General features: G+C 58.2%; 9 protein-coding genes across 9 annotated transcripts; 4 read left to right on the forward strand and 5 right to left on the reverse strand.

Moving 5' to 3' along the window:
* Window positions 1-779: 779 nt before the first annotated feature.
* Window positions 780-1,750, forward strand: BMT2 (25S rRNA (adenine2142-N1)-methyltransferase; the record flags this gene model as incomplete). Its single annotated transcript, XM_069356163.1, has 3 exons — window positions 780-1,150; window positions 1,198-1,406; window positions 1,446-1,750. 3 exons carry the CDS (start codon window positions 780-782, stop codon window positions 1,748-1,750), a joined length of 885 nt encoding a protein of 294 aa, XP_069206004.1.
* Window positions 1,751-1,833: 83 nt separating this feature from the next.
* On the reverse strand, window positions 1,834-2,763 carry Q8F55_007744 (uncharacterized protein; the record flags this gene model as incomplete). Its single annotated transcript, XM_069356164.1, has 6 exons — window positions 1,834-1,910; window positions 1,961-2,055; window positions 2,108-2,214; window positions 2,258-2,380; window positions 2,427-2,685; window positions 2,732-2,763. The coding sequence occupies 6 exons, from the start codon at window positions 2,761-2,763 to the stop codon at window positions 1,834-1,836; spliced, it is 693 nt and encodes a 230-aa protein (XP_069206005.1).
* Window positions 2,764-3,199: 436 nt separating this feature from the next.
* On the forward strand, window positions 3,200-5,983 carry BST1 (GPI inositol deacylase; the record flags this gene model as incomplete). Its single annotated transcript, XM_069356165.1, has 10 exons — window positions 3,200-3,295; window positions 3,344-3,491; window positions 3,533-3,907; window positions 4,563-4,673; window positions 4,729-5,064; window positions 5,116-5,398; window positions 5,447-5,600; window positions 5,641-5,849; window positions 5,889-5,936; window positions 5,974-5,983. The coding sequence occupies 10 exons, from the start codon at window positions 3,200-3,202 to the stop codon at window positions 5,981-5,983; spliced, it is 1,770 nt and encodes a 589-aa protein (XP_069206006.1).
* Window positions 5,984-6,976: 993 nt separating this feature from the next.
* On the reverse strand, window positions 6,977-8,398 carry Q8F55_007746 (uncharacterized protein; the record flags this gene model as incomplete). The annotated part of the gene is made up of 6 exons (XM_069356166.1): window positions 6,977-7,348; window positions 7,396-7,460; window positions 7,517-7,992; window positions 8,044-8,088; window positions 8,159-8,183; window positions 8,368-8,398. The coding sequence occupies 6 exons, from the start codon at window positions 8,396-8,398 to the stop codon at window positions 6,977-6,979; spliced, it is 1,014 nt and encodes a 337-aa protein (XP_069206007.1).
* A 2,350-nt stretch (window positions 8,399-10,748) lies between these two features.
* Q8F55_007747 (uncharacterized protein) lies at window positions 10,749-11,378 on the forward strand (the record flags this gene model as incomplete). The annotated part of the gene is made up of 3 exons (XM_069356167.1): window positions 10,749-10,778; window positions 10,824-10,911; window positions 10,960-11,378. The coding sequence occupies 3 exons, from the start codon at window positions 10,749-10,751 to the stop codon at window positions 11,376-11,378; spliced, it is 537 nt and encodes a 178-aa protein (XP_069206008.1).
* Window positions 11,379-11,898: 520 nt separating this feature from the next.
* On the reverse strand, window positions 11,899-14,572 carry MPS1 (Serine/threonine kinase mps1; the record flags this gene model as incomplete). The annotated part of the gene is made up of 9 exons (XM_069356168.1): window positions 11,899-11,946; window positions 11,987-12,424; window positions 12,465-12,689; window positions 12,730-12,825; window positions 12,878-13,138; window positions 13,185-13,196; window positions 13,736-13,756; window positions 13,804-13,899; window positions 14,051-14,572. The coding sequence occupies 9 exons, from the start codon at window positions 14,570-14,572 to the stop codon at window positions 11,899-11,901; spliced, it is 1,719 nt and encodes a 572-aa protein (XP_069206009.1).
* Window positions 14,573-15,580: 1,008 nt separating this feature from the next.
* Window positions 15,581-17,430, reverse strand: CDC55 (protein phosphatase 2A regulatory subunit cdc55; the record flags this gene model as incomplete). Its single annotated transcript, XM_069356169.1, has 11 exons — window positions 15,581-15,605; window positions 15,651-15,670; window positions 15,720-15,758; window positions 15,814-15,997; window positions 16,051-16,312; window positions 16,351-16,515; window positions 16,574-16,867; window positions 16,916-17,033; window positions 17,087-17,119; window positions 17,176-17,273; window positions 17,349-17,430. 11 exons carry the CDS (start codon window positions 17,428-17,430, stop codon window positions 15,581-15,583), a joined length of 1,320 nt encoding a protein of 439 aa, XP_069206010.1.
* A 1,208-nt stretch (window positions 17,431-18,638) lies between these two features.
* Window positions 18,639-20,103, forward strand: Q8F55_007750 (uncharacterized protein; the record flags this gene model as incomplete). The annotated part of the gene is made up of 4 exons (XM_069356170.1): window positions 18,639-19,218; window positions 19,268-19,615; window positions 19,660-19,952; window positions 19,996-20,103. The coding sequence occupies 4 exons, from the start codon at window positions 18,639-18,641 to the stop codon at window positions 20,101-20,103; spliced, it is 1,329 nt and encodes a 442-aa protein (XP_069206011.1).
* An 89-nt stretch (window positions 20,104-20,192) lies between these two features.
* On the reverse strand, window positions 20,193-22,028 carry RTF1 (RNA polymerase-associated protein rtf1; the record flags this gene model as incomplete). The annotated part of the gene is made up of 6 exons (XM_069356171.1): window positions 20,193-20,325; window positions 20,379-21,063; window positions 21,104-21,365; window positions 21,413-21,662; window positions 21,708-21,872; window positions 21,925-22,028. 6 exons carry the CDS (start codon window positions 22,026-22,028, stop codon window positions 20,193-20,195), a joined length of 1,599 nt encoding a protein of 532 aa, XP_069206012.1.
* Between the last annotated feature and the right edge of the window lie 220 nt (window positions 22,029-22,248).

Raw genomic sequence — 22,248 nt, forward strand, 5'->3', positions numbered from 1 at the left:
ATGAGCCTAGAAGGTCGTTGTCATCGAGTCCGAAGTTGGCTGAAGCTGGGGAAGCCGACAGTGGAGGAAGGCTCGTGGTCGCTGTCAATGGGGAGAAGTCGGGCCCCAGGTCACGGGAGGACGGGGCCGAGTGGAAGTCTCCAAAGTCGTTTGAAGAAGAGCGTCCATGTGAACCGGGCGTCATCCGTTGGGCATCAGCCGCAGCTGATCGAAAGTCGGACATGTTCTGAGGACGTCATGTCAGATGGGCACAAGGGGCACGATGGGACGGGTCAAGTTCTTACCAGACACTGTACGCCTTGGCTTGGGAAGACAGCTACATCAACGCACAGATGGCTAGGCCGACGTGCTCGCTCAGTTGGGCCAGAGACGGAATGCTTCGTCAAGAGAAGCAGAGGTAATCGGTGGGGTACCGACGGGGAAGCGACGATGAAGTGTGTGTGATGCCGATGAAGCGACGAGTGGGCGATGGATGCGGCAAAGCAAAGGGGCAAAACGGCGAGGGCGGCACGGCAAAGGCCAAGAGCCAAGCCAAGTGACGTCGGCTACGCCCAGTGCCAGTCCCCGTAAGCGTCGGCGTCGGCGGTCCGGGCCAAAAGTCAAATGACCAAGTTGTAATTCGACCCACGCCGGTATTAGCGAGCACACAGTGAATCAGCGGAATCAATTTTTTATCATCGGTACAAAGTTAGATTATCTTTTGATTGCCCCTCACCCTCCCCACCTGCTCAACAATCCAACAACAAGCCGTCCGACATTGCCAGTAGTAGCACCCCAACATGCCCGCCAAGCGACCAAGGAAGCGACCCATTTCGTCATCTGCGTCAGCAAAGTCGGGGTCGGCTACTATCTCTCACAAGGTAGCTCAAGCCACCATCTCCTCTTATCACACCCTCCTCAAGCAGCGGAGCGCCCTCAACCGCCAACTTTCAAAAGCCAGCGGCAGTGCCGAGAATGACATTCAGGCTCGCCTTGACAAGATCAATGGGCAACTCGAATCGCTCGGAGGTATCGAGGCCTACCAACACGCAAGCGTCCTTGGCCAGTCCTCACAACGCGGCGGAGATACCTCAAGGGTTCTCATCAACTGGCTGTCCGAGTTGGGATCAAAGCCCTCTGGTTCCGGTACTAGCAAGCCCACCAAGCTCAAGTAAGTACACCAGGTTCTTCGCAAGGAAGGTAGCTGACAGCTTGGAGAATGTTGGAAATCGGTGCTCTCACTCCCGACAACTATGACAGTTGCTCATCCTGGATCGAGAACTCTCCGATGGACCTGAATTCACGACACCCGGATATCCTCGAGCAAGACTTTCTGCAGCGACCCGTGCCGGAAACCGAGGAGGAGCGGTTTGACATTGTCAGCTGCAGCCTTGTCCTCAACTTTGTGGGCGACCCCACTGACCGAGGTCAGTTGACAAGCGCAGTACAGCGACTGACGGACGCAGGACGCATGTTGAAGTTGTGCCATGCCCAGCTGAGATCACGGCCATCATCTCTTCTCTTCATTACCCTTCCGCTGCCATGCGTCGCAAACTCTCGGTACATGACCCACGATCACTTCAAGCGCCTCGTGGAATCAATCGGCTTCACCCTTGTCAAAGAACAGTGGCGAGAGGGCGGAAAGGTGGCCTGCTGGCTTTGGCGGCGGAGAGAGGAAGGCAGTGTCCCTGCCGAGTTCGGCAGCAAGAAGCTGCTGAACGACGGGAAGAAGAGGAACAACTTCACCATCTTGGTCGGGGAGAGCCGGTGACATGGGGATTGTAATGTACATTGGTATTGAGCATGCGAACCGCATGCTCCTGTGACCTATCCTGCTGGGGGTAACGATAGTCATTAGACGAGGATGACCGCAATGAGAAGGATGATGAGAATGACGACAAGGATCCCGATACACCAAGAGCTGCGCGTGTCTTGCATGGCGTCAGTGACAGCTTGCCATTAAGCCCAGAGCGTCACTCACCCTCGTTCTTGGTGATAAAGTTCTGCATCGTCTTGGTGACTTTGGACAACCTCGATTGTGTCCCATCTACGCGGGTAGACAGGTCGTCCAACATTCTGTGGGAGAATCAGCAGGGGTCCTATAATTCTCAAGGCGAGGTCAACGCACTCGCTGTGTTCTGCCACTTCTTTGCCGATGAGTCCAGCCTGAGATGCGATGGTGTTGAGAGTCCCAGAGATCACCCCCAAAGTGTCGTCTTGCCGCCGAATCAAAACCTGAAGATCAGTCACCTGGTCTCCAAGCGAAGGCCATACACACCTGCTGCTCCTGGCGCTCCCACTGCTCGGCCTCCTCGTACTGGCCGTCGGAGGGCGGCTCATAGTCCCTATACGAACCCCCCGACGCCGAGCCCGTTATTTGGTGCACTTGCTTCTGCAAAGTCTGAATACAGTGGTCAGTGTCATGGGGTCTTTCACATCAAGCTCACCTGTACTTCTGCTGTGACCCGATTAACGAAGCTCCGCCGCTGAGAGACTTCGATGTCGCTGATCCCCCATCGGTCGCCATTCTCTTCGACTGCACGGACCGAGTCCTCCAGATCGTCCAAATCGGTCTCGAGGAGGCCTAGCGTAGTTTGGAGCTCCTCGATGGTCTCGGTCAAGCTGGCCGAGTCTGTCGAGGTGGACCTTATCCGGGCGTATGAGTTGAGGAGGGTCTTGACATTCCGAATGCTGGCCTCCACTTCGCTACCTCATTGTCAGTTTCAGGTCGATCAACGCCAAAAATATTCACCCCTTGGCGTCAACGTATGGGTCTGTCGACATGGCGCTTATGGGATGGCAGAAAGGCGAGTGAAGGATGAGGATGTTGCCGTTTCGACTTTGAACACGATGACGATGACGACAACAAACAAGGGACGGAACCAGATTACAACATTAAGACACCTCCACCTCGTCAGACCACAAGACGCGAGATCGACTTCTGCTCGATGCATCCACATCTCACTCACAGCCGGCAGCATCACCAACACCTCGTCCTAGGTCGTCCCTCGTCGCTCTCCCGCAGTCATTCGGAGCATCTTTAGGCTCAATGAATGTCTCTCGGCATGAGAAGCGTCCAAATGGGGCTCGTCGCCTTCCCATCATGACCTCCCCTGTCGCATGGATAGTGGCCCTTTGGTGCGCGTTGACCTGCCTCGCGTTCTGGGCTTTCACGGAGGACCAGAAGGTCTCCGGAGCTTGGGGGTGTGAGATGCCCCGCATGTGGGTCAACTTCCAAGAACAAGCATATCCAGGGCTGTCGCATTCGAAGTACAAGGTCTACCTCTACCGCGAAACATGGCCGCTGGCCAACAAGGTAGGATGCACCTTGGTTTCCGGGGGTGTGCTGACGCACCTACCTTAGCCGTCGGGTAATCCCGTCATCTTCGTTCCAGGGAACGCTGGGTTCTTTGGCCAAGTCCGCTCCATTGCCTCGTCGGCGGAGAGGCAGTTCGATGGTGACGACGCGGCCGACCGAAGCGCCTGGCCCAAACCTCTAGATTTCTTCAGCAGTGAGAGACAGATGTCACTGATAGAGTACTGATTGTTGCAGTCGACTTCAACGAAGATTTTTCGGCGTTTCATGCTCCCACCCTCCGTGACCAGGCGGACTACATCGCAGCTGTTGTCCCCCATGTCCTGGCGTCATATGATTATCTACCCGCGAACGCGAGGCCAACTCGGGTTATCCTCCTTGGACACTCTATGGGAGGAATCGCATCCCGTCTCGCCGCTTCCCAGCTACCTTCAACTGTGATTGATTCGATCGTGACCATGTCCACGCCGCATCAGTTCCCCCCAGTGGCCATCGACTACGAAATGGAGAAGATTTACTCTACAATCAACAACCCCAAGCCTGACTCGTTACAGCCCCTCTTGTTATCAATATGTGGAGGGGATTCCGATACCCAGATCGTGTCGGACAGCTGTGCCTTGTCACAGCACATGATTGGGGCCAGTGGAGGCTTTGCCACCTTCTCATCTGGCATGCCGGGCGCCTGGACAGGAGTCGACCACCAAGCAATGGTTTGGTGTGTTCAAGTCCGGTGGAGAGTTGCCCGGGCTTTGCTTGACATGGCTGCCACAGACTCAAGGGCAGCAAAGCTTGATGCCGCGAAGCGATGGCTTCTGGAGCCCGAGGTCCCGGCAGACTTGGATGCCTCGCCAAGCTCTGGTTGGCCTGCGAAAGAGAGTTGGATCCACGACAAGATTCCAGTGGCCTCTCCGAAGACATCGATCCTGCTCCGCCTTCATCACACGACTCCTCGAACCATTGCCTATCCTCCGGTTCAAGTGTCGTTTTGTGAAGTGGACGATCAGTGTCGAGCCCTCAACCTCTCGATACGCGCAATTCCTTGGGTTAGGAACGAGGAATTCCCCTTTCCCTTGAAAGGGGAAGGCGTTTATCCAGATGAGTCCGCTCTGGTGATCGTCATCCACGAGTCTCTGCCCGTTTCGGGATACATCGATATCGCTACGCCTTCTGGGACAGAATTCGCTGTTGCTGGACCAAGGGTGGAGACCCACCCGGGGAGATCGCGCTGGGGTAGGCTCCGACATCGTGTGCTATCGCTTACCCGTAGACTTCCAAGAAGGTGCCAGCATTCCGGTCCACGCCGCCCTGCACTTCGACAAACCGGTCGTGTCTTCACTTCTGGCGTGGCGGCTAGAAACGAAGACCGGCATCTGCAAGAGTGGGTTCATACTCGGACGCAGCAATGCTCTATCCGAGCCCCGCTGATGAAACAGGCCATCGACCAGTTGTCCAGCATCTCTCGAAGCCTCCTTCCTGGGAATACGAAGCTTCACACGAATCTCGATACTTCCCTGTCGGCAATACGTCGGTCGTGATTCATTCGCATATCTCTGGAGCTCCGTTCATTGGGCAAAGTCAATCGAGCGACGGCATTGATGTGCACATCTACCAGAATCCAGAGTGCCCGATTCGCCAAGTGACGTTGAAGTTGGATCTTGTTGCCTCGCTGGCCAAGGCAGTTCTACGATTTAGGATTGCCGTGCTGGGTTGGTGCCTCGGGTGGGTCGGCCTTCTTGTGTTCCAGCAGCTGCGGGAGGCCCAATCAACCGGTGAGCTAGCTCAGAAGTGCCGCATCTCGGTATGCTAACAGCTTTGCTCAGGCCAGTGGGCGCCACTCACTGCAATCATTGGGAGACGATGGAGGCAGCATGCTGCCGTGGGTGCTGTCACGCTTGTGGCAGCGTCCCTTGCTCAGTCACTCGCCGCTGTTACGGGCCTTCCGTCACATGGGATTCTCCTCGGCTTCACGCACCTCTACCTCCTCCCCTTCTCAGTTGCGACAGCCGCTTGGTCGTATGGAGCTGTCGTGGGAGCAGAGTGTCTCCTTGAACAACTTGTCAAAGTTGGGGCCAAGTTGTCGTCGACACCTCCATCCAAACAAACGTACGTCCCCTTGTGTGTTTGTTGCGCGACACGCGGTTGACATTGTAGCCCCTCACCCAACGTGCAGTGGAGTGTCGTGCCCCGCATTGTTGCTGGGCTTATCCTGAGTCTCCTGGTCAAGTTCATCATCCCCTACCGGATGGCAACAGTCATGTTGTTCACTGTCCAACTAGCGCTGGCACTGCCTCACGGGCGCGAACAGGTTCGGTCATGGATGGTAGAAGTCCGCTGACGCGTCGCAGAGTCCGCGCAGCTACCTTCAGGCGTCAGCCCTCTTGGTCTCATTCTTTAACCTCCCTTTCAATGCTCCGGCCATTGCAGTGTGGGGGCGCGACTTCTGGGTGAAGAACAAACACCAGTTCAGCGAGGATCACGCTCTCCTCCCTTTCCTCCCACTGCTTCTTTTGGTTGGGCTGTCCACCATTAGTCGTCCACTGTCGTCGGACAAGAGGTATGGTGTGTTCGTTGAGATGTGTGCTGACAGTGACAGAGTATTGCAGGCAGCTTCATTGGCAGCTCTGGCGCTTGCGGCCGTGGGGTTCGTTTGTGCACCCCGACGACCATGGCTTCTCCAGCCTGTCGTGAATCTCCTGTACATTACAATGTGTGGCCTAGTATCCGGATACGGATCGTAGAAGGACACACAGCACTTAGATACCAATTGCATACAATCCAGGCGGTACGGGCCGCCCTACCAACAGCTCCAACATGCGACCTGTGACTGACTGGACAGGTGGGCGTAACGAGTGACCCGGCCACTCTGCCACTAACATCCATGAGGGGCTGAGGATACTCTGCACCGTGCGCACGGCCACCCTATGCCGGTCCGTGACCCACATGTCAAGGCGAACCGACCTCCATCACGACTGGAATGTGCGTTGAGGTCACAAACATCGCGTCCCAACTGCCTCCGATTACACCAGGTCGACTCCCTCTTTAGCTTTCTCGTCTTCCTGAACATGTGATCGTCTCCCTGTCCACGACCCTTGCCCAGCTGCTCCAGCAGTGATAACCTTGCTTCCATGATCACGCCAGGATGATCCGTGTTGATCCGAGTGCATGGTAGATCCGTGATTGCCCGAGCCATCGGCAACTGAGCTGATCGTACAGTGGTCGGTCGTTGGACCGCTGATCCCCGACGGGGCTCCACGGTTACTACTTGCCGGAACGTCCACCCTCCGTGATGCTCCGCATATTAAGCGGTCTAGCCATGTTCCGCCCCTCGGCGCGGCGTGGAGGCAACCGCACGCGCGCGCGCCATGTTCCGTCTTTCGGAGCGCGCGCATGGGCCCCCCAACGCGGCCGATGCATGCTCCGTCTCGCGCGGACCGCCGCTAGTCTAGCGCCAACCTAGGGATAGGCATACCGACAGACTCCACACGCACTGCACAGACGTGTTGACGTGTCGACGTGTCATGCCGATCCGCAAGTGACAGCATCATCACAGTGTGACCCGTTCCAGACTAGAGTGCATGTATACTTGGGCAAGTCAATCTGCGCCAAGGCCTCCGCTTCAATGCTCGTCTAAACACTTTGCATTCCGTACTTCAATATATGAACTCAGCGTCAACCGCACACTTAAGCCTTGTCGGCCTTGGCAGCGTAGGCGATGAGGTCGCAGACGCGGCGCGAGTAGCCGTACTCGTTGTCGTACCACGAGATGAGCTTGACGAAGTTGGGGTTGAGCGAGATACCGGCCTTGGCGTCGAAGATCGACGACTCGGTCGAGCCGAGGAAGTCGGTCGAGACAACCTCGTCCTCAGTGTAGCCGAGGATGCCCTTGAGCTCGGGCGACTCGGAGGCCTTCTTGATGGTGGCCTTGATGTCGTCGTACGAAGCGCCCTTCTCGAGGCGGACGACAAGGTCGACGACCGAAACGTCCGAGGTGGGGACACGGAACGACATGCCGGTGAGCTTGCCGTTAAGCGAGGGGATGACCTTGCCGACGGCCTGAAACATGGGTCAGCGGAGCTCCGAAATGCAGTCAAGCCACAAACCTTGGCGGCACCAGTCGACGAGGGGATGATGTTGGCGGCGGCGCCACGGCCACCACGCCAGTCCTCTGGGGGAAGGGTCAGCTACGCCGGTAACACGGGTGGCGCTAGCCGAGGTACGCACTGTTCGAGGGGCCGTCAACGGTCTTCTGGGTAGCGGTGGTAGCGTGGACAGTGGTCATGAGGCCCTCAACAATGGTGTAGTTGTCGTGGATGACCTTGGCGAGAGGGGCAAGGCAGTTGGTGGTGCACGAGGCGTTCGAGATGACCTTGTACTCGGGCTTGTAGGCGTCAAGGTTGACACCGACAACGAACATGGGGGCGTCGGCCGAGGGGGCCGAGATGATGACCTTCTTGGCACCGCCCTTGAGGTGGGCAGAGGCCTTGTCGGTGGTGGTGAAGACACCAGTCGACTCAACGACGTACTCGGCGCCGGCCTGGCCCCAAGGAATAGCGGCGGGGTCGCGCTCGCCGAAGACGGCGACCGACTGGCCGTTGATGACGAGCTTGCCGTCCTTCTGCTCGACGGTGCCCTTGAAGCGGCCGTGGGTCGAGTCGTACTTGAACATGTAGACCATGTACTCAAGGTCGATGAAGGGGCTGGGAAGCCTGTCAGCTAACATCCTTGGACAGCTGGACCAATCTACTCACTCGTTGATGGCAACGACGTTGAGGTCGCCGTGCTCGATGGCGTTCCTGCACACGTTTAGACACGTCTCCAAAGACTACAACGTGCGTCCGCTGCGCGGAGCAACTGGCTGCTTACCTGAGAACGATACGGCCAATGCGACCTGCGGGGTGTCAGCGTCATGGTTCAGTGCGTGACGGGCTGCAACAGGTCATGCTATCAACGATGAGAGAGGCCAGCAGTAGTGCCAGACAGGACCTCTCGGGTGAACGACGATCCGACCCGACTGAGGCCTCAAAACGATGACAGATGCTACAAGGGATGGACAGTAGAGTCAAGACACTTACCGAAACCGTTGATGCCGACCTGGACAGACATTTTGAGTTGAGTTGGTTGGGGTGGGTTGTTTTTGGGAGATGAGAGAAGGAGATGAAGTGGAAGAAAGAGAGAACGAGTAGGAATGATATAGAAGTGGGCAGGGTGGGGCGGGACGAGACGAACGAGGGGGGTCGGTGGGTTGGTTGGGGGGTTTGCCGGTGCGGTGCGTGTTGGCTGGGTGGGTGGGTGGGTGGGTGGATGATGCGCCAGCCAGCGAGCGGACGGGTGTCAGATTGGGGGGCGCGGGCGGCGGGCGCGCACAGGGAAAGGGCGCGCAAGTCGGAGTGTGCAGTCTGTTCAGGCGTGAGGCCGTGGGCGGTGGGAACCGAAAGGACCAACCGTGCTGCGTTGTCAGCGCCGCGCCCACGTTGGACCCTGAAATGACCTCGCCAGTCGTCCGGCCCCCAATCAATGCGTCACGCAGGGCGCTGAAAAACGACTCGCACCACCCAGGCCACCCAATCGCCCCTCGACCCTTGCGCTACTCAGCCTCTGATTGGCTAGCGACGCCGTTGCCGACTCGACAGCCCCCTTTTAATGACGTGGACTTGCTTGTACACTCCTCATCCTAGCCATTGCCGCCGGCAGTGGCGCAAGCCACGGAGCTCCACAGTCAACTGCCGCCGGTAATCCTGCAATTCGCATTGCCGTGCTGCTCGACATCGACCTGAGACGTGAGACAAGAGGTACAAGAGGTCACGGCCCGTGTCTTGCACGCGTATCGGCATCGGAGACTCATAAACGCCCCATACAGCTTCGAATGACGATCAGAGGGCGGCGGTGGACTCGGTCGACGTCACCAGGTTATAGTGCACTCTGTGTTGAGCGAATTTCGTCATTGCCTGGTACGCCGTGCGAGCGAGCACCGCCCGCTCTGTGCTCGGGCGCGCGCATCAACACGCTCTGTCAAGTGCGCACACATGCCCCGCACTGACCGCTCGAGTCGACGAGCTCTGTTCGCGGGCAAGTAGCCACGAAAGATTATGTCACGTTGCCGTCGGAGGGTCACCGAGATTGACTCCGTTGGTTGCCTTCGTCGTTCCCTTATCAGCACCGAATCATCGTGCAGAACGCATGGAAGACGGAAAAATCGTGCGGCCAAGACGAATGCTCACTGTTTGTGGGGTGCTTGGCTCTCGAGAGCGCCCCAAGGAAGCAGAGTGTCGCCACAGTATGCACTGACGCTGCGTGAGTCGGCCAGCAATGCCCGCGCTACGGGACTTCTGATTCAGTGGCAAATGGAACATGTAAGCCACACCTTCCCTCCTATCCACAGATGTTCGACACCAACATCTGACATGGCCCGAAGCTCGCTACAGAACTTTCCACTCCCCCATCTTCTGAGCTATGTTTCGGAAGGCGACCAAGGCGGGCGGCAGAAATCAGCAGCAATGGCCTGCCTCCCTTGGGGTCGCGAGTTACAAGACTTCTCCTCGAGGAGTCTGGTTGAACAGCGAATGTGCCATCGAAGTCGCTTCTTTCGCCCTATTTGCAGGCGCCCGACAGCCAGATCAGACATGGCTCGAAGCTCGCAAGAGGGCTTCGCCCCCATAACCACTGCTCATACATGGTCATGACGAGTCTCGCCACTGCCAACTGGGCGTGAAATCGCCTCGCGCAGGCAAGTCGCACGACGAGCTCTGACGATCCGGGGCATGCCACCAAGAAGCATCGACTCCGCCACGACTCTGGGTGACGCGTCCCTCGGCAGCATCGAGAGTGCGCAAGGCCTCAGCGGGGAATGTTGGCCCAGCCCCTTCATTCCCCAGCATCCAAAAGCCGAAGCCGCAGCAGCGGCTCTCGCAGCCATCTGGGAACCAAACAAGCCGCCCTCGGCCTGAGCAACGTGCATGCAGAACCACTCCGCACGCAGTCCGCACGCAGTCCGCGTCGGACTGCACGCGCATGCATTGGCAACACGCGCCGTCTTGGCTGAACGGCCGGCGCACGAAATGTCCAATTAGCCCAAACTTTGAGCCACAACAAAATTGTAGGAGCAGGGCTGGGGCCCTGGTGGCGGCGTGTGGCGCGTCGACATGTCGCGCTGACTGGGCGCGCCAGACCCAGATCCTCCAAGACACGGTCGCATTGGGCAAGGCATATCAGGTACCAGCGACATGGGCTTGTTCCTGTCGCCATGTCCTGGCGCTGGGCGTGTTGTGATGCGCTCGCTGCGCTGCGCTGGGCTGGGCTTTCGGCAAGCTTGACGAGCAAGACAATTGACCTCACTCAGGACGGTCAGGAATGGTCAACATGGTCAAGAGAGGGTCGCAGAACAGTGGGCAGCGAGGGTGAGTGACTGACTGACTGCCATCTCGGCGTTGGCGTTGTCCAAACACTCATCTCGCTCATGTGGTTACCAGTCAAGCGTTCGTGCTCGGTGAGTCGAGTGGCTCTGGTTCACGGACGGTGGCTTACGCGGCAGGGAGGTGGCGGCTTCGACTCCGACGGCAACGTCTGCGCCCGCCTAAGCAGCGGGGACCGCATCGCGCTCGGCGCCGGCCTTGGCCTGTGTGCGTCAACAGCGGAGGAGGGCAAGTCGCAGCGCTAACCTCGCGCAGGCGCCGTCATCATCCTCGTCACGGTCGGCCTCTGCACCGGGAGATGGCTGCGGAAGAGCGTCAAGGCGCGGAGAGCCGACGCGTCCGAGCCAATGTCGACCCGCGCCCCGCTCATCACGCTCGGCGCAAGGTCCCAGTCGCCCGCGTCGTTCCACTACCCGTCGTCGGGGCGCTCCTCGCCGCTGTCCGTGACGGCCGACGTGCTCGAGCAGGAGGCGCAGGACGCCGCCGCCCTCTCGTCCGACGGATCCCACTACTCGCAGCCCCAGTCGGAGCGCTCGGAGCGCTTCCACTTCCCCCTCCTCTCGGCCGACGGACATCTCCTGCCCCCCGCTGCGGCCTCGCCACGGAGATCACCAGAGCAGAGCGAGGTCGGTTTCTCGCCCTACCGCCCCCTCCCCTCGCCCCCAATGGCATAGTCCAGTCTCATGGTTTCCGCAGTCAGGGCCCCCAGCGCGCAGTATGCTATCACTAACATAATCTGGCGACAATGTATGTGTACGAAGTGGCATGGTGCGAAGGGCGCCTGGCTTCCGGCCTTGGCTGTACTCACGTTGGCTGGCCCTGCCGCTAGTGACAAGCACTGTTACCGGCACTCCGGCGGCCGCACTCACCGTCGTCCTGGGCCACGCTCCCCTCGTCGCCTGCAGCGTACCAACTCATACTCGCAGACGGCAACGGCCCTAACTGCCGCACGAGTGCTCCAGGCTTCTGACTTCACCGTAGGACATGAGAGCAGGTCCCACCAACCAAGCTCGCTCATCAGCGACTGCTCACCCCGCGGCCCATCCCCGGCCGAGCACGCCTCCACGCTCATCACCAACCGATACATTGCATACAATGGACAGGTTACTATAGAGCGTATTCTCGACACTCGCGACGGCGCTATATGCAGATGGGTCGTGGCGCCATGCCATGGTGGATTGGTCGTGGTCGTTATTATGATTGAGACAATGAATTCTGCGACTGCAGTTGAGAGAACAGGTCCTGCGCCAGGTCAGTACCTATCTGCAGATCGCTCACCCACCTCGGCCGTCCTATCGTTGGAACCTAATGCGGGCAGGCCATTCTCCCGGAGAACAAAGTTGACAAGCATGGCCATTTGGCTTTCGGTAATCGACGTCGAATTTGGCGGAGCGGCAGGTCCTGCTTTTCGTGTCAAGAAGTCGTCCTGGAGCAGCTCCGGGATCGTCATCCGATTGTCCTTGTTGTATGCCAGGCAGCTGCGCATCGTAGAGATCGCTGCTGGGGGAATAACGACTGGCACGGGGTTGGGCGCCGATTGTCCCGGTAAGCTCGACATCTTGGCAACAGCCGTCGGCGGATAGCTGATGCGGTGTGAGGGGTCCGCAATGGCGTTCATCTTGGCGAGTGGGCCAGCAGAGATGTGTTGGAAAGGTGGGCCGCCGTAAATCATCTGATACAGGATGCAACCGAGTGACCACACGTCGCTTGGATATGACAACTGGTGATGTTAGTACACATGTCGTTTTGGCTCAACGTACCTTTAGCACCTTCTGGTTGTTCATGCGCTGGATAGCCTCGGGGGACATGTAGTTGACCGTGCCCACCTGCTGCTCGCGCTGAATGTTGACAGTGTCGTTGGCAATTGCCTTCGCGATGCCGAAATCAATGATCTTGAGACGGCCTTTGACGAGAACGAAGTTGGCTGGCTTCAGATCCGTGTGCACGACGTTCTCCGCATGAACGGCTTGGACAGCCTCCAGCATCTGGAAGACATCAGCTACCACCCAGCAACCGTCTGCGCACCTGCTGCCAGTAAAGGCCAACAAAGTTCAAGTTCAAGGGCTTGCCCCGCTGCTCATCCAGAAGCGCAGCAAAATCAATCTCGCCACATTCCATAACCTGAAGATCGATTAGCGCTCCCTCCCTCCTCCGTGCCTCCGGCAAAGCTTACCATCGACAGCATCCTCGGTCGATTCCCTTGAGAAAAGGTAATTTGATGGTCAATGAGCTGAATGATGCGATCGTCGCCGCGTAGCCGACGTAGGAGCTCGATTTCGTTGGTGTAGCTCTGGTACGTTTCGGCGTCGGCGCGATCCAGAAGCACTCGCTTCAAAGCGTACACAGTCCGCCTTGATGGGCAAAGAACCGAGTACACTTTGGATGATCCACCTTTGCCTAGCATACCGAGGCGTTCATACGGCGCACCGTTGACCTGAAGCTGGGTCAGCAGGATGGCCAAATCAGTTGTTTCGACTTACTAAGTAGGATCGCTTGTTGTTAGCTAGGGTCTGAGACTGAGCCTGAGGTGGCGGAGGTGGTGGTGCTTCCGCCCGAGGGGAGGGTTGAGAGGTATGCCCAGGCCACGACGCGATTCTGGCGCCTTGGGTGCTGTGGGGCTGGGGTTGAATCGACGGAGCAGGCCTTGCTGCGCGCAGTGGATGCCTAGGCTCCACCTCGGCAATCTGTTGATCTGGTCGACTCTGTTCAACACGTTGATGACTCGGAAGAGACCCGTAGTCGCGTCGTTTTGGGGTGCCGGACTTCACGTCCTCTTGAACAATTGCAAGCGGCTGGTTCTCCCTTCCTGAGCTCTGAAGTGGTGACGGAGACACATGAGACATCAACGCCAAGGGTGATCGTGGTCGTACCTGGGGCGATTGACCCAAGCGCGTAGCATCAGGCCGTTCATCCCGGGAGGCCAGGTCGTTGCCTTCCCGGCGTGCAGGTGGGGTGGCAGCCCCATAGGCACGGATAGTGGATGAGGCTGCAGTGGAGTTTGGCGTTTCTACCGCCGAGTGTGATATGCCACTGTCACGTCGGTCTGGGGACGCTGTCACCGTTAGCTGCCGCAGAACATCACGCCCACGATGCGCTCACCTGCCAGCTCTGCACCTGCTGTCTCGTGCTCCTCCTGAAACTCTGGTTGAGGAACAGGAACTCCTCTCCGTGCTGGCCCGCCAAATCGAGACAGCCCTGCGATCCGTCGAGCGGTAGAGTTGGCATTTGCAGCCATCGTTCGCTGGGATAAACCTGGCGTAACCATGTTGGATCGCAGCGCGCTTTTCGAGCCGTCGTCGCCGATGCGTGGCTGTTGGTCAGTTGCATGCCAAGGTTACTAGCTCACCGCTTGGGCGTTCTCTCGGAGGGCTCCGTCGTCGATCGCCCTCGCACCGCCCACTGGGGCTGAAACGACCCGCTGGAAACCGCGGCCTGGAAGTGCACGGAGTGGACGGTCCATGTCGATGTCGTCGACACTTGCTGATGCCAAGGTTTGTTCTGCCCTTTTCCCTAAGCCTCCGAGGACACTCGTACTAGGGGGCGTAGGAAGCGCAGACGATGCCGACGAGATCGAATTGTCGGCACGGGTGAGGAATCGATTCGAGGACGCCGAGGAGGTAGAGGGGGATGCTTGCGCGAGCGATGAGAGCGAGAACTGCGTCGCCTGTGCGCTGCGCATACCGCCCGAAGATTCCGAGTTCTTGGACGCGGACGAGGGATCTTCGACACCCCAGTCAAAATGGAAGTCTGGGACCTGGACTTCGAACGACTCGTCTTCATCATCGTGGGGGTCCCAAGCTGGCTTTCCGAGACTTGGTAAACTCTTGGCGTCGGTCCCTAGAGGGGTGGAAGGCGATGCTTGGGCCATCATGTGAGCGAAGCTTGTCGAGTTTGAAGGTGGGTGTGTGACGTTGTTGTTGTTGTGGTTTGGGTCGAGGCGAGTGAGGTTGAAGTGTCACCATACCCAGTGGGCAAGGGTGGCGAGGGTGCGCCGCAAGCGTGTGTTTGCGGGTCTAGAGGCTGCCCAAGGGTGAGTCGAGGCCCAGTGGTGGTGTAGATGGAGAGTGAAGGCGGATGTTGGGTGTTGTTGGCTCGATGTTGTTGGGGTTGAATGTTCAAAACAGGGATCGCGTGGGCGGGTGGGGTGGTTGTGACCTTAACGTCTGGGTGTGTGGAAGGGATCGATCCAAAGAACAGGCGCGACCGGGGCTGGGCTGGGTCCGCTGGGCTCTAATAATCACGTGACCGTCACCCTTTGTTTACATTCAAAATCACTTGGAATCCCAAGTGGCCCTAGGCCGTGGTTCAGCGGAAGCAAAATTGGACAATGACGCTCGAAAGCGTCGGCTCGTGCAACTTTCTACTACACTTGTTTCATCGCGGCTTCTCTTCTGTCTGTTCTGTTCTCTCTACACGGCTAGAGGGTGGATCATCGTCCGCGCGACCCTCAATACCTAGACGCCCCAGCAGGACGTCGCAAAATCCTCGGGGACGTAATGGTGAAATCTAATGTAATAAAAGAGACCAAGCTGTTAGGGGGATGATGACGTAGCAACGGCGGGTTGATGGGTTTTCTTGTTGCGGCCGACACACTGACGCCTCCCAGCCCGTTGACGCCCTCCAGAGTGAGGCATCAACAGGAGTGATAGCAGCATGTGTCGGTGATGGGGGGAGCGGCGGGTTTGGATGTTGTTGGTTTGGGGATGGGGAGGCGGGGAATATGGTCGCCTTGGTGCAACGACCAACAATAAGGGCGGAGCGACCGAGAAGGGGTAGTGGGAGTTGTGCGAAGAGTGCGTGGGACATTGGCGATCCCGGACATGGCGGAAATGCGGGAGATAGTGGACCAGGGTATCGTGACGGTGATGGGAGATGCTTATGAGAGGGTCGAGTAGAGGAATCTGTGACGGTCAGTGACGTCCTAGCTGCTTCCAAAGGAGACGAACAGATTGTTGGTAGCCGCAATCTAGGGTGAATGTCAGTATAGCTCCTGTAAACGTGAGGCCGTAACGTACAGCAATCGTGTTTTCCCGAGGATGCCAGCTGCCATGAAGCTAAGGGTTGCGTTAGCAAGAATCCAAGCGGAGCCACTCAGTCCAAACCACTCACAATCTTCTTCGCAAAGTCGATACCCTCAGTCTGCAAGCCCTCCTTCTTTCCTGGAACCTTGCCACGGGCACCGCCGATCTTCTTGGCCTTGAAAGCGGACTTGTCCGCTTGGAGGACCACGTCGTTGTCGCCGTTGACGTCGTAGATGCGGAAGTAGTTGTGGTACGAGCCGGTCATGACATGCCTGAACGCATCGTCAGCCGCAAATCATCAAGCCAAACCTATCAGCACACTCACTGGCCATCGCCGCTGAAGGTGCACTCGAACTTGTCGAAGATGCAGTCGTTCTCGTAGAGATCGCAAAGCTTCTGGCGCAGGTGGTCGTGAATGTTGATCGTCTTGACAGGCTTGTTCTCCATCGCAATATCCCAAATCTTTAGTGTCAAGTAATCCCTGGACAGAATGTACCGTCCATCCTGAGAGAACTTGACGTCCGAGATGGACGAGATAATCTCAGAGAAGAACGACTTCTGAGAAGGGTCCTCCTCTTCCTCGAAGACTGTTGCCCATCAGCTGATGCGTTGCGCGAACGCTTACGCTTCGCATGCTGGTCGCAGAGAGCCGACTCTCTCATGTCAGCGAGCTTGATGGTTCCCTTCGAGCTCGAGTACATGAACAAGTTGCAGTGAATGGGGTGGAACTCGGCCGCAGTGATGACCTCGGTGAGCTCCTCCATGTTGACAGGCTTAATGTCGACAATGTCTGCGCGCCGCGTCAGCTCATGCAATTGGTGTGCTGCTACTGCTTGTGATGGACTTACTGAAGCTCTGGTCACTGATGTCGAGGTTCCACAGGTTGATGCGCAGGTCGTCAGCCGAGATGTACGTCTCGCCGTCCGAGTTGACAGAGATCGAGTTGATGTGATAGGCGTGTGCGTTGGCGTAAACTTTGCGAGGAACCGCGGCAGTGATCGTGTCGTGGGTGGACATGCGGGGAAGGCGAAGAACCTGCTGCGATGGAACAGGCCCGCTGGACCCATAGCCCTCGGAATGGTTGTTCTCGGCTACCACCTTGATCTGCTTGTCAAAGACTTTCCACAGCTTGATGGTCTTGTCTGCGCGGATGTTAGCCCCACTCGCATCTCTTTGGCCACACGACTCACCGTTGGTGCTCAGCAAGAAGTGAGCAGCATTTTGCCTTTTACACCATCGGATGCGGTTGATCTTCTCCTCAATCTCAAGTGACTTGAGGTAGTCGAACTCGGGCTCGTGCGACTGGAACTGTGCAGGTGTCAGATGGGGCCAGCTCTTGGCACGAGTTGTGAATGGCCTACCTCGGTGTAAAACTTGTACTCGCAGCCCTTTTTCTGGCGGTGTTAGCTTTGCATCGAGGCACGCACAGCGAGATGCAGCACAGACATACCTGCTCGTTGCGCTCGAAAAGGACAACGCGGCCGCCCTTGTCTCCAGTGGCCAAGTAATCACCGGTGTGGTCAAACTCGACAGTGGAGATAATGTCGGCTGACACGACAAGTCAGCAGAGTGATTAACAGCAAAGAGATGGCTCCACCGATGGAGCCCGCCGCCTAGACCCACCTTCAGTGATGTCTTCAACCTCCCCTTTGTCTCCAAAACACTGGGCGAATCGCCATTGGTTTGATGGTGCGTCCGTATCCATGCCAGGCGGACTGGCTGACGGGGCCGCTAGATGGCGAAGCTGAAAAGGAAGGGGTGGATCGAGCTCGATGCAAGATCCCAAAGTGTTTTGAAGGGTGTTTGCAGCTTCTCCTTGGTGAGAGAGCGAGCGAAAGAACTAGAGTGGTGGGTGGGGTCGATGCGACGACGACAATTTGCGCAACAGCTAGTGATGCGGTTGGAGGTGTTGCAGGCGCGTGGGGGTGAATCAATGTCGTCGAGTTGAAGTGTTGACGCCGGATGGGCTACACCAAAAGTGATGTTGGTGTAGCGGGTTGCGGTTTAGACGGTTGGAGGAAGGCGGGGGGGATGCGAGTTGGTGATGATGATGATGGTAGGTGTGGTCGTGATTGTCAGTGGGTGGGTGGGTGGGTGGGTGGGTCAGGTGCGAGGTAGGCAGGCAGGCAGGCAGGCAGGCAGGCAACCAGGCTGGTGGAGAAGAACTGGGCAAGGGGGCGTGACGACAGCAGGGCAACCAGCAGCCACCTGGAGGGAGGGAGCCGCCAGTACACGGAAGCAAATTTTGAGTGGATGGATGGCAATGGGCGGCAACGACACAACCTTTCCTACTGCCAGGCCGCCATCCATTCAAAGGCGGCCCTCTCCTCTTTCTCTGTGCTAGACTGGCAGTCAGGCAACCAAGCTACTCTACTGGCTGGCAGCGGCCAACTGAATCAAATCCCAAAAAGGCGCCAGACTGCATTGCCCCTCCGTTGCCACCCGTCCTGGTCCTGACTCCCCAACCCCCCCTGCACATTTCTATTGTGCTGCCAGGAGGAGGGGCACGAGGAGTAATGAGCATGCACGAGCATACCACCGCACTGGCCGGCCCAGACACAAAGACCAGGCGCGCCGGGCTGGGCCACCGACAAACTGCCGGTGTCAATCATAAGCTGGTGGCACTTTGGTGACGCCATTTGGTATTGGGCGGCGGGGCCTGGCAGCGTGCAGCGTGCCTACCGCATCACGTGCATCTATTAACCCAACTTGCCACGCCTATTGACATCCCTTGCCCCTCACCGGCCCTCCCACCTGCCCACTGCACGTCATCATCCATTCCATCCCCCATTCATTGCCACTCACGCTCAAACACACTATCGTCGCGCCGGCACGAGTCAACACGCGTTAATCGCACCCTTCCTTGTCATCTCCGCCCCCTTCCAACCAGCTCCTTGACAGTCGTAAACACAAATGCCGCCAAAGGGAAAGAAGTCCAAGGCCGAGGAGGCTCTGGCCTTCCTCGACGACCTCGACAACCTCGAGACCGCCCCAGCCGCCGAGGCGTCGGCACCCCCGGCCGCTGGCTCTGCTCGCCCATCAACCGAGAGCGCAGCAAAGCCTGAAGTCGAGGGGCCTCCTCAGGCTGAGGCTGATGCCGAGGCCGCTTCTGCTTTGGCTTTCCTCGAGGCACAGATCAACCAAAAGCGTGCCCCGCTCAGCGGCCCGACCCCTCGTACGGCTACGCCGACGACAGCCTCAACTTCGGGTACGGCCAAGGCAGCCGATACCGCCGCATCGTCGCCTCCTGCGGCCTCCTCCGGCTGGGGAATGTCGTCATTCTGGTCGTCGGCGAGCTCTGCTCTCCAATCGGCTCAACGCGTAGCCGACGAGCAGTACAAGAAGGTCCGGGCGGAAGGCGTTGCGGGTGTGACTGGCTCCCTCGAGCACCTCAACGTCGGCGGCGTGGACATTTCCAAGCTGAGGAAGGAGGCCGAGGAGCGCATTGGGGCCCTCGCCAAGGGTGTCGGCAACGTCGACCTGGACAAGCTCCGTGAGTAGCCGGCTCGGCACGATGGTGTTTGTCTAACCGCATACCACAGGCCATGACATCCTGACGCAGGCCAACTCGACATTTACGACCTTCATCAACACTGTGGCGCCTCCTATCTCGGCCCACGAGACTATCGAGCTTTGGCTCACCCACCCCCTGGTTGGATATGACGGCGTCGAGGGCGTTGTGTACCGCGCGTGGCTTCGCATCCTGGAGCAGACCGAGTCGGGCGAGCTGGTCATTGTCTGGTCCAAGCCAGAAAAGGAGCTGCCTTTGGAGCGGAGCCTCAACCCCATCACCGGCTGGGAGGACGCATGGAAGGCAGCCAAGGAGGAAGTGGAGGCTGTGCAGGCACGTCAGGCCAAGAAGGCGGAGGGCACCAAGGTTGAGGAAAATCGTGAGCTCCGGCAGGTCATTCATAGAGCGCGCTAACGATCGTAGCCGACGTCCCGGTCACGACTGTCCCCGTTTTCCTCCAGTTCCAGCCCGTCCTGGCTCCCCTCCCCTTCCCCGAGCCTAGCCTGCTCACGAAGGACACGGCCGAGAAGAAGTCGCCACCTCTGCATCTCTACTTCATCGTCTCCCTCCGCGACCCTTCGCATGGCCTGCAGTTCAGCTCGGTGACCCAGCCCGTCCCCGCCGACTGGCTCGAGGTCGAGTACGAGAAGAGCGACTGGGTCGAGGAGCGACTTGTTGATGTGCTCAAGACTGGCACCGAGGTCGTTGCTCAGGATGTGAGTGGCCACCCTTCTGCTGTCCATTGCTAAAACCGACCAGTACGTGTCCACTCGTATGGGTCTCAAGCCATCAGTGGCCGCCCAGCAAACTCCGGTCACGGAGCAGCCAGGTGCGGCTCCAGCCGAGGCAGCGGCGCCTGCCTCGTAAACATTCACAGGACTTGTACATAGAAGCGTATGATGCAGTGGGCCTCGGTAGTGCTCGGAGACTATGAAATGTGCTATCAATCAACAGAGCTAGAAGTCGCCCAGGTCCAGATCAACAGTCCTGGCAACGTATTGCTGAGGAGTCTCGCCCTTTCGGACGCCAGAGACAGGAGGCGCTGCAACCGGGGCGCTCTCGGCGGCGGCAGTCTGGGCAGCAGCAGCACTGAGAGGGTGGTTAGCATCCCAGTTGTAGTAGGTAGCTCATTGGACACATACGCTTTCGCCTTGACAACGGCATCCTCGGCCTTCTTCTTGGCCAGCAAGGCCTCGTGAGCCTTGGCCATGGCTTCACGAGTCTTGCGCAAGTTGTTTTCGTTGATGCGTCGGATCCTCTTCTCGTGCTCCGTCATATTCTCATCGACACCAAGGAGCTGGCCGGTTGCGGGGTCACCACCGAGCTCCTCGATCTGGCGAGTGATCATCTCCACCGCTTTCTGGTCGTTGCGACGGAGAGCCAGGTTCTTTGATCCCATCAATGATGTAATCTCCAGCATGGTCTTCTGGCGATGAGCTTGCGGGTTGGCTCGCTTTCGGGCTTCGACTTGGCGGTTGACTTCCTCCTCGGTCATGGGGCGGTCTCGAAGAGCGGCGATCTGCTCGTGCTTGCGCTTCAATTGCGAGCGCCGAGGCAGTGTTACTTCGTCGGCTTGACTTGTGCGAGTAAAGCGGATAAATTCCTCCTCGTCGAGATCGCCGTTCGAAACGTCTGCAATGCGGAATAAGCGCACAAGCTTGCCATACTGGCAGAGGAGTGCCCGGTCGTCGGAGACCTTGTTGCCCTTGTATTCGATTGAGTATCTGCCATGAGTGTGGCCAGACTCGAGGCCATTGATACGCTGGATGCGGTACTTTGGCTGCCCGTTTTCGCCGGCCTCGCCTGTCATGACGCGAACGAATGCACCTGCGAATGATCAGCTTATCGCTGGAGACAACACACGCACCAGTGATGACGCTCTCAAACTGGTCCTTGTACATCATGTCCACGAGCTCGTACCGACTGAGCCTGGCCGAGTTGAGCTCTTGGGCATTGGCTGGACGCGAGTCCAGGTCTGGTGAGTCCTGGCGCCTGTCATCCCCAACAGGACGAGGTCGGGACGGCGAGGGCTGTCGCCAATCACGGTTGGAGATCTCGCCCTCCTCGGATGAAGCCTCGCCTTCAGACACAATCGACGATGACCTAGCCCTGCGCTCGCGACGGGCGGCCTTGGGTGACTGTTAGCGCTGGCACAAAACTCATGGCAGATCCTTACTCGACGCTGAACACGCTCATCCTTGGCCTTTCGCCGGTTCTTGAGCTCCGCCATTGCGCGAGACGCCTCGGTCGTGACGCTGGTGTGCTTGCGCCGTTTCCTTGAAGGAGCATCGTCGTCGTCGTAGTCGGCATCGTCGTTGGCAGCCCGGAACATGGCGTCCAATGCCATCGAGTCCTTGAACTTCTGAATCTCCTCTTGACGCGAGGCGAGAATGTTTTCCCTTTCAATCTCCGGGAGATTGTCAAGGCTGACGAGAGGCTTAGCAAAGTGGTCCAGAGCGATGGAGGCTCACTAGTCGCGGTCATCCTCGTCCACGTATTTGCCTTCCAGAGGGTACGGGTTCGACGCCGGTCTAGGACGAGGAGCGGCGGCGGCTGAGCCACTCGGACGGCCTCCATCGTCGTCATCCGAATCGAGATCCATAGACGCCTCGGTGTCATTGTCCGACTCTTCGGCGCTGCGGGGGAGGTCAGAGCAGCCCGTTGCTTCCTTCTGATTCAATGACCCACTAGGCGTGGCTCTTGGGCTTGCGCGAGCCGTTGTTGGAGTGCCGCCTCTTGTGGCTGGGGTCGTCCTCGGCCAGACCCAGGAGCTCGTTTTCTAAGTCGGACATTTTGGAGAAGTCGAGTAGGTGCGGTGAGAGCAAGGGCTGAGTGTTGCAACAGACTGTTGCAAGTTGAAAGTGGAAAAACAAGACGACAATAGAGGCGGCGAAGTGGGATTGAGAGATCGATGCATGCGGCCGGCCAGCCAGCCAGGAGAGCGGAGCCAAATCCATCCATCCCATGACGCGTGCCTCACAGTCGTCGATCGACGACCTCGTTCATCGCGTC

This window comes from Vanrija albida (genome assembly GCF_041260175.1).
Source record: "Vanrija albida strain AlHP1 chromosome Unknown contig_6, whole genome shotgun sequence".
Taxonomy (NCBI): domain Eukaryota; kingdom Fungi; phylum Basidiomycota; class Tremellomycetes; order Trichosporonales; family Trichosporonaceae; genus Vanrija; species Vanrija albida.